This window comes from Procambarus clarkii, chromosome 57, assembly GCF_040958095.1.
Source record: "Procambarus clarkii isolate CNS0578487 chromosome 57, FALCON_Pclarkii_2.0, whole genome shotgun sequence".
In the NCBI taxonomy this organism is placed as follows: Eukaryota; Metazoa; Arthropoda; class Malacostraca; order Decapoda; family Cambaridae; genus Procambarus; species Procambarus clarkii.
This window is the reverse complement of record NC_091206.1, coordinates 6,978,843-6,993,944: the sequence shown is the minus strand read 5'-3', so window position 1 is coordinate 6,993,944 and position 15,102 is coordinate 6,978,843. Positions and strand designations below refer to the sequence as shown.

The following is a 15,102-nucleotide window of genomic DNA, read 5'->3' as shown; positions in this document are numbered from 1 at the left end:
TTACTGAGGGGCCTTCTCAGAAATTATACTAAAATGTATTACAAAAAGCAGCATTTTTTCAACTAGACTATCAAGCATACAACATTTTTATTTTATTTATCCGAAAGTGCAAATACGGCATATACAAACAGACACATATACCCTCTACAGTATCACAAGGACATACCATAATATGGTAGGTAAAATGCAATTGGGAAGGCCTGCCCACCCACAGAAACAGGAACTACAACCAGCACACAGATAGGGAAGAAGCTCACACGAGACAACTCCAAGCATGAATTCATGAGGAGTGACCACAAGATCTTTTATACAAGTTTTCCATTCTCCCTAGGAAAGAAGATGCTCAGTCAAGTATGATGTCATACTGCACGACTCTAAAGGGAATTTGTTATTATCTCTGCTGGGGTCATATACATGCTATCGAGTCACGAGAATAATCAATCCAGCCAAGAATCACAGAAACAAACATTTTCTAAAAGTATTCAAAACATTTCTTTTATCAAAGCAGTTCTGAATCAGCCAGAAGCAACATGAATTTGTACAAATGTTATAGAAAAAATACAATAAGATTTAAACTTAAGCTGCTGTTGCTTCTACTGGCCCACTAAATTTGTATATTAGTGCAAACCTCATAAATGAGCCAATGATAGAGTTAGATACTGGGTGCGTTATCCAGTATCACAAGAGAAAAGTATAACAAGAAATCCCATTTTCAAAGAATGAAACAAAATAAGGAAACAATTTGGCTGAATGTTTAGTAGGGAGTTAATAAGTGATCAGGTTGTCCATGTTATAAAGTGTACAAGGTACATACATAACATATGAAAATGTTAACAAATTAAAATGTAAAATGTTTATCTGTTGCTGATCATCATCACTCAACCTGAACACGAAAATTTAAGAGAAATACTATTACAAAACCTGAATGTTTCAAAATTTGAAATTTAGGGGTTCTGTTATTATTAAGGCAGAACACTGTAATAATAATAAAGCATCTCACTGGTAGCAGTGTTAGAAAACCAGCAATTCTCATAATATTACACTTCTAGCTGACCTTTTACCCCTAGGCATGATTATGTTCCCAAGGACAACATCATTTATCCAGTATAATCTGCCTTTATATCTTACAAATAAAAATCACACCTCTTTCTGTTCTGGATTCATCCAGAGGTTTGTCAGCATGAATAACACGGGTGAGTTTATCCATCCAGTCCTCTAAGTCAGCCTCACTCTCTGCAGATAACAAGACAGATTTTCCACACTCAGACATATGTAGCTCAAAGCAGCACTTCCCACGGCGTGGATTCTGAAACAAAAAAAAAATTTAAATGTCATGAAGGGGTTATTACACAATGATACACAACTTGAGTAAAATGAAAATACAAGGCACACACAAAGTGGGTTGCAAAATTTTACAAGAGGAAAATATTAGAGGAATGAATTCCAAATCTGCACATGGAAATAACTCCATACAAGACAAGGAGTCATGGCAGCAAGTACAAAATAGCCCTATTGAAAAGTAAAGATGCAATAGGTACATTAAGAGAATTCTGTCAACATCAAGGGCCCAAGACTGTTCAAGACACTCCATTTAAACATAAGAGGAATAACTAGCCGACCTCTCATGGTGTTCATAATAGAACTCGATGAACTCCTCCAAAGGACACCTGTTCAACTGGGCTGATTCATACCTCAAACTGTGAGGAGCTACGTCCAACAGTTTGGTTGAATAGGCCACCAACCAAAAGGTTTGGTTAGTGACCAGACCACAAAGACGTTGATAATACTTGGAACCACCATAAGGTAACCACAAGGTAACCTCAAGATAATGTACTTTTTCATCCATACATCCTAGCTGATCAAGAATCCTGTATTTTCCAATCTTGATTCTTAACACAAGCAAATAGAGACTGCTTCACTTTTTTGATGCCCAAACTAGCACGAGAGATTCTTTGGCACAAGTTTCTAGTGCTATTTTTAGACTTAGTATTTGAAGGCATTTTAAATATCAAGAAAAGATTCTAACGAGATCATTCCATGAAGGAAAGGAAGTTCCTAGAAGAAAAAAGACAATTGAGATATATACAGTAGAGGACATAAAATACCCTGCAAACTGTGCCATGAGAATTAAAGCACACACTCAACACTATAAACTGTGAACATTAAAATATGAAAGATGATAAGTAAAAACAAATGCTTTATATAACTTAGGATGTGGGAATGCCAAGACAAAAATATTTAGCATATCTACAAAAGCCATATAAATATATATATATAGGCAATGGTGTGCAAAATATAGATTCAACACACAATGAATATATACTTTGTGAAATATCAATATTGTACTCACTTTAGATATCTGTGTGCAAAAATCCATTACAATGGTCCCTTTAGGGTCATGTTTTCTTTCATCTTTGTGAAACTCCAGTAGGTAAGTACCATCAACTTCTTGCCTAAAAATAAAAACTCACTGATACATTTAACATTGGTATACAGTTTATCTAAAAAGTAAACAAATAATTCTCATCAGAACAATACTGTTAAGTAAGTCTCAAAAAGCATTGTATTGTTTAAAAGTCTGAAAAGAACTGTCTTGTATAAAAATCTAATAAAAGCACTTAAAGTCTTTATCATTTATATACAAATGAATCCACACTCTCTTCCCACCTGTGGCAACCGCCACTGTTAAATACCTCATATTTTCAGGCAATTAATTATATATTTCTGGTAGGTTCTCTCAAAAGCTTCCCTCAGCTTATGGCACCTACACATTGGGCCACATTCAATATACTGTACCTAACACCTGCAACTATATTTACCCACTGGAGGCAAGAATCACTTCAAATGTTCTGTCTTGCCTCCTCAGAATGGGTGGGGAACATTGAGGATCATACATCAACTCAACATATTCCATGCACTATGCCATCACCAATCCATCTGTTTAGGCAGTGACATGCACGTTTATATTACCACTACCACCAATGCTTCCACCACAATCAACACTAGTACAATATAACACCACCACTCCCACCACAAATAGTTAAAATTCATATTGGCATTACTTTTATCAAATTAATAGTTAATTCCACCTTATTTACTCTACTTGACAACAGTAAGACATGTACAGTAATTATATCTACCAGTTCTATCATAGCTTGCACCATGATCACTAATCTTCACCTCACTAGTGTATGAGCACCAATAGCATCTGATCAGTAAAAATCTAATATGATACAACAGTCTTTATACTAGAATTGGTCTATTGTTGCTGAAAATTTGGTCACTTTGGCAACTTAAAAATTGACAGTGAGGTGTAGATTGGTGCCTGCCAGCACACCAATTGTCTTAGTCCTCTCAGTCTTCCTCTCACAGCTGTTGGTCACTTGTTTCATCTGACGCCTAATATCCATGCAAGTACTTGCAATATATTTCTATATATTTCTCTTCGTCACTTTGCAAAAATTGCAGAGACTTTGCAATCTTGCATGACATCAATAGTTGCTTGTATGGTAGAGTTGAGTACACAACTGAGTTGTAAGATAGTGCATTAACCCTTGCACTGTGCAAGAGCTACAAGATACATTATTTGTACATGGACATAATAACAGTATTCAAAGCAAGGCTTTTGTCTCCCTATATTGTTAAAAGCCATGTCCTGAGCATAGTAATAATGTCCCAAAAATCTTTGTCACTTATCAAGATGTCAGATGTTTACTAGAATCCTCAAATACAAATTGGGGCCACAGTGCAACACTGGAAATTTCAAATATTGCAAAGTACCTAAAACATTGCATAATGTGATGTGCACTAACTGTTAAACATCATATGTCATGAGCAGTCAAATGTTAACTTACTAATGGCCAAGGAAGGAAACTAGAACTTATAATTGTTCAAATATTGTGCATGAACTCATGCACAGGAACGGAATATGTAACCATACACCTGCCTCAACTTATACACAACCCACACTGGGTAAAACTGTCTGCAGACAGTAAGCTCAATACACTTTATTATTATTATTTTTTTATAACTGTGGCAGTGCAAGGAATAATAATTTACCAAATTGAGAAATTACAAAACTGTTGATAATCCAACCACATCTCACCCCTCACTGCCAAGCAGCACCTCACCACACTGTTCACTGAAGGGGACACCACTACACTCGCCTGGCACTGTATTCCATGTGTCATTCCTATCGCTGTTTTATCAATCAGATAAGTGGATCAGCCTTCCTTTTGGACTTCAGTTCTAGCATTAAGGGGAACATACTATTAAAATTTCACAAACATGTATGCTTGTTTCATTAAGTATCCCTAGATATCTGCAGTCTCAGAACTTGTTTCAGGGTTCCCATTCCTGATACAGCTAGCAAAGACCATTAACTACCAGAGCTATTTTCTCCGAGGTTTTTAGATAGTTCTTTAGGAATCTTCCTCTCAAGTCAATCCTGTACTGGTTAATGACACAGAACTTGGTTGTTGATGAAGAGCCTGCAGAGGTGAGTTACTTTTGTGTAAATGTGTTTGTTGTGCTCAGGTCTGACTCCTGCAGCAGTTGGATCCTTCCACTTTTAGCCAGGTTGCACCAAAGAGTAGTGTTCAGTGAATTTAATTTTGTACATGGCTACTTACACCTAATAATGAACACCAGGTAGGCTTACAGGGAGAACATGCTTGTTGGTATACTGCATTATGTTGAATAGGAACCAGCAATCAATTTTCTAGGCTAAGTATTTCATTCGCTATCACCTTGGCCTTCTGAAGGAAATAAACAAATAATTTGGGTCCCAAACTCAATCCCCTTGCAATACTATACGGTAAGTGAATTAAATTACTATACAATACCTAGTTTTTCTTCAACCACATAAATTTAAAGCAAAACATTTAACAACACAAAAACAACTTACCTTAAACATGCAAATCTCCTCTTAAAAGTCTTGGAAGAGAAATTACCAAAAATCTTCTCATTGCCACTTTCAGGACCTTTTAGGAGATACCCCTTCTTTAAAATATTCTCACCATTAGTCAAAATAGCCTGAAAAATAGAAAACAAAAATTAAAATTGTATACCATTTACAAAATTTCAAATACAAAATCATGCAGATACAGCAATATAATGCTATAGACTTGAATCGCATAATATCAGTAACCCGTTTCCCACTTACAAGGGATGGGGAGGAACTTCAGAGAAAACAAGGGAGCAATATAGAAGACAAAAGGTTAATGCTATGCAAAATGACACCTATAGGTGGAATTTCAAAATTCATACGAGTAACAGAGAAAATGTTACTCGACTGAATTTCTTTCTCTAAGGATTTGGGATTTGGTTACCACACTTGTCCATGATACTGGCCTATAAATTAGTGGGTTTTCTCTGTTAATGCCTTTGTAGATTGGGACTATATTTGTCTTTTTCCAAATGTCTACTAGATTCCTTGTTTATAAGTATGTCTGAAAAATAGTCTCTAGAAGAATACTAATCTCGAGAATACATTTTCTTAGAACCCAGAGTGAAATTATATCTAGCCTGGCTGCTTTATTTCTGCCTACCTCATGAGCAGTCTGTTTTGCATAGTCTTTGAAACATATATGTGCTCTAAATTATGCTCTTAAATTCTTTTTTACACCAACACATGGTGAAAGTGTTTATTCTGGGTATTACACAGCTCCTCCTCACTCGGTGTATCTGTTACCCATGCTTCATCTCTTGAATTTTATTCTTTGTATTCAATTTGCTTTTAAAGAACTTGTTAAAGAAGTTGGGTTTCATTTTGCAATTATCTGCTATCCCTTTCTCAAAGCTTTTATCCTCCCTTCTCATTGCCATGTACTTGGTTCATGCATGTGTGTGTATTGTTCATATGTCTGTAGCTCAGGCCTCTTTCTATATTGATTCAATTTTTATTTTTTTCATCTCTTTCCCAATAACAATTTCTATTGGATAGGTCTTGCCTTTGAATTCTGTGTGTGTTTGTTTTGGTATGAAAGTTTGCGTGTCTTCATGTTAGATCTCTTAATTTTTTTCCATACATCTGTTTATACCCTCACCTGACAATAAACCTCCCCAAACAATTCATTGCAGAACTTGCTTAGTTCCCATTAATATCCTATTTTGAAGTAAAGTTTCTCTCCTATCTCACCTTTGGTTATCTCTTCTGCATTATACTGAATTGTGTGATATCTAATAGGATGCAAACATTTTTACATAATGGAGGCATTTATGGAAAGTCAAAGAATGCTTTGAATTTCCTGTTAAATACCAGACCAAGAATTGTTGGGACATCCCTTCCATTTTTCTTCTGGCCTGCTCAACATGCTGATGCATAAATGTCTTCAAGATGAGGTTTACAAATCTGCTAGTCCACATCTTCTATTCCTGCCTCATTAAGCCTCGCAATCTATTGATTTTTTAACAAATTTACCAAACTGCAACAATCTTGCCTTATTTTCTACACTATTACCATCTCTCTAATGATCATTATAAGACCCTTCCATTTGTTATCAAGTTACTCCCAAGTCCACGAGTTATTTGCTGGTGGCCTGAAAGAAATAATTATTCATTACCTATCTTGTTTTAGATCAACACTGCATGTATATCACCAACTTGTGAGTTGTCAAGCATTAAGTATTTTATGTTTAATAGTTGTTCTTTCCTCAGTTTTAGCTGCATTACATTATTTAGCTTTATTTTCTTCATCCCATCTATATTTAAAACAAAATTTTCACAAACTCACAAACTTGGTTTATCTTTTTGGAGTCCACTTTCCACTTTTCTCTAATGTTTTTAATGGTTAGCTCCCTAACCCCATCCCTTTGTGGAAATTAAATGTAATGATTATACCAAACACGTCATATAGAGTATCTACCCTTGTGTTGAATTGGTCAGCTGTTACCATCACCATTATGATGATGGGAGACCAGGAACTAAGGATGTCTGTCTTTAAGGTGTTTGTGGATCCCCATGACTGCTGGAAGATGCCAGTAAACTAATGGGACTATATGGACACCATCAGCATTTAAACAATGGTACAAGTCATAATGGTCATATGATGATGACTGCAGTCACACAGGAAATCAATACATGACAATTGGAGAGAGTAAAAGCTAATGAAGTTGCAGCTAAAGAGAGTGGTATAACAAAATATATATGATAATTAGGAAAGATACATAATCAGAAAACCTTCTGTATTTACATAGTTCTAGAAAACCAGGAAAACAGAGAGAAGACTTTTTGTGAGTAAAAGCAACAAGGTTCCTTGATTCAAGGTAGGTAACCCAAATAAGCATACTTACAAGGTCCCCTTGTTCAATGTCAGTGTCTACTTCATAAACTTGCTCTTTTAGATCGTCCACACGAGGTAATCTAGAAAACGAGATATTACTATTAAAACGTATAGAACGTACATTGTACATTGTAAACGTACATTGAACCTCACAAGGTGAAAGTGACATTTTCAGCCTGCATTGCTCTATTACCTGCAAGCACCTAAGACAATATATTTTTCTTCTGTTTTGCACTTTTTGGATTACAATTTTACATATTAGCATCATACAAAAAATGTTGCAACATCTTTTGAACTCCAAGATGTTCCCGTGAAGAATGAAAGGTAATGTTGAATAAGAACAAAATTTGAAATACTCAGAAAGGTGGAAGCTGGGAAGCCAATGTTACTGCCTGGCTTTGTGCATTAGTGGTTAGGAAATGGTGGGAGCATATAAAAATAATGATTACTCAGGTATTTTATTAATAAACAAATAGATTAAGGGTGACTTGGGGAAGGACATACATAGTACGTATGCTTTTCAACTCACTATCCCAAATTCTGGAATTGAATCCAGAGCAGGACAGAAATGGTTGGGTGCATTTCTATCACCTAATTCGCCCGTTCACTTAGTAGTAAATAGATACCCAGGAGTTAGTCAGTTTGCAATGGAAATGCATCCTGGGGAGGGTCTGTAATTCAACCATGAGGAGGATCTCAATATAAGCCTAATGTGTATATATATATATATATACACACTGGTTGCTCGTCTCCCAACATAATGAATCGTTTATTATTATTATTTATTAGATTTAAGAAAATTTAACATTTCATAACAAGTTACTTAAAAATATTTGAACATAATTGAAATATTTGTGCACATAAGTTACGGATACAAAGTTGAAAGATATATTTGATCAAAATAAAGTTGATGATCAAATGTCAGAGAAGCAAAACACTAAACTGTACAAAAATTTTCAAATCAAAAGCTATTCTGGCTTGGAACATAATAGACCCCCCCCCCCTTTAAAATTAATGAGACATGAATGGAAATTAATCATACCTTGGCAAATGGAGATAAGAGCCGGAATAAGGTAGATATTTGTGCGTAATGGTAGTCAGATCTTGTGAGTATGTTGCAAGGCACTGCCGCACTAGAGGATTTGTCACTTCCTCTTCAAGATGAACAGCAGCCAATGACTGTAACGTTCTTGTAACCCGACGAACAACACAGTGCTGTGAAAATAAAACATCGAGTGAAACGAAATGCTCTTTGGATGTTCTCCAATGCCTTATGACACTGGCCTTTGTAGGACACAGAATTTATGTGAAGCTCTGCATTTGACCTTATGCCTGATAGAGGCCAGTTTCTTCAGAAACACTTCAAATAACCCCAAAATTCCCTATAAATGATCTTTGAACCATTTGAATATCGACAAGGATCTAATGATGGTAACCTTACTAGTTCGCACTGCTATCATACAAACAAGTCAGTTGAGGTGGCATGCCTAACATAGCCTAGCTAAGATCATGCTCTGGCAAGGAGGCATATAAAGGGTGGAAATGGGGAGCTACCAAGGTGCCATTCAGAAAGGGACATTTCATTTCACTTAATGGTATATTTTAAAGCTAGGCTCCCTTGATAGCTTCTCAATGCCTTCTTACAGTGCTAGAAAATTATTTGCAGAACAAATAACAGAAATGGGGACTTACCCAAGGAAGCAGCAGCTTTCAGCAAAGGAAGGGCTGTGGTGAAAACATCACACAATACAAGGAACCCCAATATCCAGATCCCCCATTTTATGGATTCTCAAGATAACCTTAAAAATAAAGATAAAAATCTAGTTCTCCAACCAATTTTTCCCAAAATGTTTGGTAAATGGAAATCAGCCCCCATGATCAGGAATGTCTCGCTGCAAGATGCACAGGCAAGTCACCAAACACCCGTTGCCTCTGTTCACCTAGCAGCAAATAGGAGCTTGGGTGTTAGTCGACTGGTGGGGTTACATCCTAGGAAATGGCTAAATGTTGCACATATCCCAGAACATACATACATACACATGTCATACCTAATAGCTAGAATCACAGTACTTGGCCTAGTAAGCAAGGGCCTAATTTTCTTAACAAGCAGAGTGATTTTCATTATTTTTAAATTAGACAAAAAAATTAGACAAGATTAGACAAAAAATTCAAATTTTTTGCAAAACTAAAAAAAAGTGGAAAACACTGCACTTAGTTTTACACTTTGGGGTTTGGCCTTGCGTCGAGAGCCACAGCCTTGGCCCATCGTTTTGGCCATCTCTCTGCATGGGTAAGCCTTTGCTGCCTCTGTATTTTGTATTATATAGGTTTACATTTCAGGTCTTACAGCCTTCTCTGGCAAGGGTCCAGTGGAAGATAACATAGTGGAGCTACTGAGGAGGTCCTCCCAGAAAACCAGCATTGAATAAGATTAAATGTTTTATTTTAGTGGTTTATTCAGTAGCTCCTCATTCCCACCTGTCCTCCTCCTTTCCCCGTGAAGTTGGGGAGGGGCTGGTTATGGGTGGCTCGTGAATTGGTTGGCTGGGTGCTTGCGTTACATAGCTACCATCTGGTGGCATCTGAGTGTAACTCAGTGGTGATATTGCCACAGTAATGGTTGCTGAATTCTTATTGTCAGGTTTACAGCATTTTCCAAGCAGTTGTTTGTTTTGGAGTTTCCTATTGTTTTCTGATGATATTTTCTTGGTTATGTGTTGCTTTTTATCTCCAGGCTTCCCTTTGCCTCTCTGAGAATGCCACATTCTGGTCTTGGTTACCAGTAAGTACTAATGGGTCCCTAGAGGTCTGGTGTGTTCAATGCTAGTTGTTTCCAGGTTGTAGCATTAAGGAGCAACTGAGGGTGCCCTCCCAGCAAAAATTACAGATGTACTTACCGAGATATCATCAAGAGGATACATAAGGAGCTCCCTCAAGGTATCATTATTCAGCATCACTTTATTTTTAGAAACAAATTCTTCAAAGTCTATGGGGTCTGCCAACCGTGGTTTGACCTGAAATATAACAAAAACATTCAAAGAATATTGTGCTGTACATTAATATTGAAGTAATAACTGAAACAAATTTGAAAAGGAGCAAGAGGCTCAAGCCAGTTTAAGATTTCGAGTTAATGTGAAAAGTACCTCTTTCAGCAGCCTTTTGGTTTCTCCCAAAGCTAAGAAAGACATGTGTCATAAACAATAATTCCTGAATACTCAGGTAGGGCAATATTCAGAGCAAGGCACCACATGGATCTTTAAAACAGTCATGCAGGGTAATATAAAATGCAAAAAATAATTGGAGGAAAGTGCAATTCAGCTCAGAATATCCATCAAAAGATACATTCATGAGGATCAGAGTGCTATCAAATTTTGTCTTGGCATAAGTAAGCCAATCCATGTCAGTTGGGGGTTTATACATAGGTAGGCATAGAAAAGGTTAAGAGAAAAAACCTTTCCTTTCCTAAAATTAGGAAAAGTATTTTGGTTACATTGATTTAGGAAGTATTCACATTACAGGCTGGAAATGAAAAGTACTCTAAAGTCATAGCTTTGAAAAAGTCAGATTGACAGATGTACAATATATAAACTTAATCAACTTTAATTGTAGATATTTTATATATAAATATTGTGAACCCTTTGGCCCTTTGGTTTGATGTTGAGCTATGTAAGTGATGGCAAACTGAAGCTTCACAACTATTCCTTTGCCTCCCTAGCCAGACCAATTACCCACCACAGCAACAATACCTACATGTGATGAATGCTCACCAGGCAGAGACAGATCAATAGATGAAGGCACCAGAATCAAACCATGTTGTGGACAGAGAACCTAATACAAAACATAAGGGGTCCTGGTTTTACAGTCAGGTTCGTTCTCAACTCACAATCGAGAATTCCGGGTTCGACTCACAGGCGGGACATAAATGGTTGGGTGCATTTCATATCACCCAATGAACCTGTTTACGTAGCCATAAGTAGGTACTTAGGAATTAGTCAGCTTGTTGTAGGGTTGAATCCTGGGGGGCAGTCAGTAATTTAACTTTGGGAAGGACCTCAATACAAGCCTAACATGTAAAAATACACTAGCTGCCTGTCCCAACACAATAAGCTATAATTAATTATAAGACGTATCAACAGTAAATGCACCGTGATACTGTAAGGGAGCCACAGACAGGACCAACTGGGAAATAGTAGTAGTAATAATTTTGCTTACAAAATATACATAAGAGCATCTGTATCAGGCATAAGTAGGCAAGACCATCCTCCAACATGTTCAACATCTTGGCAAATGTAGCCTGCTGGTTCTCCAAATGAAGTGAGCCATTTGGAAGTCAGACACCTCTGACAAGTCACTCTGGGCTGGAGTAAGCTTTTCTCCAGTGCCTTTCGAGCACTTTATGTGATCCTACAGCGTTGTATAAAAAGACCCCTGTGGCACTGGTCCTACTCGGTAACTGTTTATGAAATATATCAATAACACAGATGATTCTTACCTTATGGAATAACCAAAGGCTATTTGACAGCTCAGAAAGTGACCAACATTTGTTTCCTATCAGCACAACTCACAATGACTATTTAATACAGCCATGGATCCCTTTTAATTTCTTGATTAAGCAATATTGTTTCCAACTAACCATTACAAATATTGTATTAAAAAGCAATGCATTGGACAAAATAAAGTGTATTTTAATCACAGATAATATTTACACATTTACTATGGGAAAGTGTTACCTGAGTAGCTGTTGCTTTTACTGCCTGGGACACATTCTCTCGCACTTGAGCAGCCATACCCGGCTTGCCCAAAGCACGGGTGAATCTACGCTCTGCCATGATGCCTAAAAATTTAAATATAATTTTACAGAATTAAATACAGTATTTAACATCCTGAAGTGATTAATAAAAAGCTTCAATATGGAAAATATTTTAATTTCTACATGTCTTTGATATCACATCATTGCCTCTGAGAGCAATGCATTATATACTGTAAAATGCAAAACACAAAGATTTGATTCAACTTAAAGATTAAGATATTTTTGAAGTAGCACTAGGTTAGAATTATTTGAATGTACCATATACAGCAGATCTTTAAATAATACACATCAGATCTTTAAATAATGCTATCGTGTGTACAGTCCATCCGACAGGGGTATGGTAAACTCTTACAAAGACATTTCAACGAAGCTCAGCTTCCGATTATCAAAACTGTATATTGTTAGGTTAGGCTGTGTTAGGCTCATTTGGGTTATCCTTCTTTCAGGATACTGTATCTTAAAGGGTTTAAACCTCCTGTGTGTAGCCTAGTCTTCTATGCTACAACAGTTTTAATTCTGAATTAAGATCTTTATGCTTCTGCACATATCTGGTCCCGCACCAGAATTTAATCCTGGATCAATCAATTATAAGCCTACTGAGGTACAGGTGATTTACTAAATCTAGAATAACAACTAAATGTCAGTAATGAAATATTGACAAATACAGTATATATATATTATGTATATATATATTATATATATAATGTAAAACTGTTAATCTTTAGGTTTTAAAAAGTTAAAACTCAAACAATTAAACTGTAACAAAATTTTTAATGGAAGAGTGTTATGAAACGAAATAGTATATGCAAGAGACTATATCTTCACTTTCAGTAATCAAGAATGATACAACTAACGTTATTCACGCATCATATTACACTTCGCATGTCATAAGAAAGTGCAAAAATGTAGTGAAACTCGCTCCTCAGCACAAGTCGGCCATGAATTAGGGTTGGGTGGGGCACTTAGGTAATTTTCGCACGTCTAAAGAAACATTTCTCCAAATGTTATTTATGTAATTTTTTCTTACAAACTTCCTGAAGGAAGAAGAAGACTAAAACTCGAAGCTAACTTACCGAGTAGTCAACTACGAGGTATATTGAGTAGATATATGAGAGCTCCTGGGTTCTGGCATTGCTGTTGTTTACATTGTTGAAACTGGTCGCTTATGATAAAAAAACTGGACCTGTTTAACTTGTGTGCGCCTAGTTTAGTTTCTACCACAGACGTCCTTATTCAATTACCATGCTGACCAGCATATATGCTCTTACGTCTGTCCTTTATGTACAGAGTTACAGAACTGTTACACTATATAGCGTAGCGGTTTCTTACTAAGCGCTCATCTTGTAATTGATCTCGCAGATGGCCCACAGAGCATGGCAGCGCTGTTGGGTATTTCACCCTGATGTAACTGTATTCAGCAATTGAATTATGTTACGAGCTGGATGAGGTCTTCGAACAGTGATTGCTTTGTGTGTGTGTTCTGTAAACCGTAACGCAATGTAATAAAATTAATCAAATAAATAAATATTATATATAACAAAAAAGTATGGGTAGTAGAAGAAAATATTAAAGTATTCAATGAAGTAGAGAATGGAACTATCAGGAGAAAGCACCAAGCCATTAAGGTTATATATAGTACTTGGAAGGGATCAGGATAAGGATTTAGGATGGAACGGGGAGGAAGGAATGGTGCTCAACCACTTGGACGGTCGGGAATTGAACGCAGACCTGTATGAAGCGAGACCGTCGCTCTACCGTCCAGCCCAAATGGTTGGGCGAAAGTGTTAGATGAGAATCTTTGAAAAATCCAAGACCTTGAATGTGGGGCATAACAACCGACGTCACAACTGTCAAATTAACAACATTGACTTCCAGTAGATTGATGAAGAAAAGGACCTTGAAGTCAGAATCCATCATTCACTGAAAAAGGCTGGTGTGTGGTCGCGGGTTCGACCACACTTTTGTCCGGTCATGATGGTCGAGTGGATAAGGTGTTCTGTACACACCAGTTGCATTGTGCTCCTGGCAGTATGGGTTAGAGTCACTTATGGGGTGTGAGTTTTCAGTTGCAGACAAGTAAAGTATTTATGTGTACGTCTGATACCATACGACTTGTGAAGGAGGAAATGTATGTTTATCTCTCAGATTGTTTGGTAATATGTTTATTGTTTGTGATGTGTGTCTATGTATGTATTAACACGATGTACTGAACGGGGTGAGAATAGCTTGAGCTACCTCATCCCTTTGTGTGTATTTTACATCAATAAACTTATTTCAATTTTAATAGAGCGTTGCATTTTGATGCATACTTTATTTACCAAAGGCCAAAAATCTTCGTGCAATTTCGTCATTACAATTTCGCGAGCCGCTAGCGAAACTGACATACTGTCCCGTTTTCTGCTTTGAGTCCTCTGCTAGGATAAAGCAATTTAGTTCGACAGTTTCTTGAGATTAGGAAACCTTAGGAAGACGGGCTGTCTTATAATGAAGCTTGTTTGACCTGGAGGGATCTCGATCCTACCCTGAGTACAGGCTTCATGTCCCAGACAATAGGAATTAAATCAATTGCTGGTTTGGAATCACGGTTGTTTTATGGAACAAATTAGAGTAACATAATACGTTGGATCGACGGATTGTTTAAAAGCATGGGTTAATATTTATATGAATGATTTTGGGTGGATATACTGTATCCATAGGGTCTATACTTGGTATGGACCCATAATACTTTTGCAGTATACTTGAATCATATGCCTAGAAGTTCTAAAATTTAGTTTATTTTGATGTTAGGCGTGTTTGCTTTCTGACATCGTTGCCAATTTACCTACGCTACAGAACAGGTCCAAAACGTGTCCACATTTGAACCAGCTACGTCATTTTTGTGACGTCACACCGCTAGTCTTCGCTTGCTTGAAGAATATGTTAGCAGACTTCTAGATGTTACCACTGCTAGGCTTAGGCTCGGCTACAAGTACCTCTGGGAGTTTGTAACATCTGCTGATGTAGATTTGAC

General features: G+C 36.9%; 1 protein-coding gene across 2 annotated transcripts in view; it reads right to left on the bottom strand.

Annotated features, from left to right (window-relative positions):
• Ziz (dedicator of cytokinesis protein Ziz) overlaps positions 1-13,483 on the bottom strand; it is a 77,033-nt gene extending 63,550 nt beyond the window's left edge. For both annotated transcript variants that reach the window (XM_045725363.2, XM_045725364.2), the window contains exons 1-8: positions 13,166-13,483; positions 12,013-12,116; positions 10,180-10,296; positions 8,325-8,497; positions 7,293-7,362; positions 4,907-5,034; positions 2,351-2,453; positions 1,144-1,306 (exon numbers count right to left, since the gene is read on the bottom strand). In XM_045725363.2, coding sequence (XP_045581319.1) covers positions 1,144-1,306; positions 2,351-2,453; positions 4,907-5,034; positions 7,293-7,362; positions 8,325-8,497; positions 10,180-10,296; positions 12,013-12,111 — 853 coding nt within the window. In that variant the 5' untranslated portion in view covers positions 12,112-12,116; positions 13,166-13,483. The remainder of the gene's footprint in view (positions 1-1,143; positions 1,307-2,350; positions 2,454-4,906; positions 5,035-7,292; positions 7,363-8,324; positions 8,498-10,179; positions 10,297-12,012; positions 12,117-13,165) is intronic.
• Between the last annotated feature and the right edge of the window lie 1,619 nt (positions 13,484-15,102).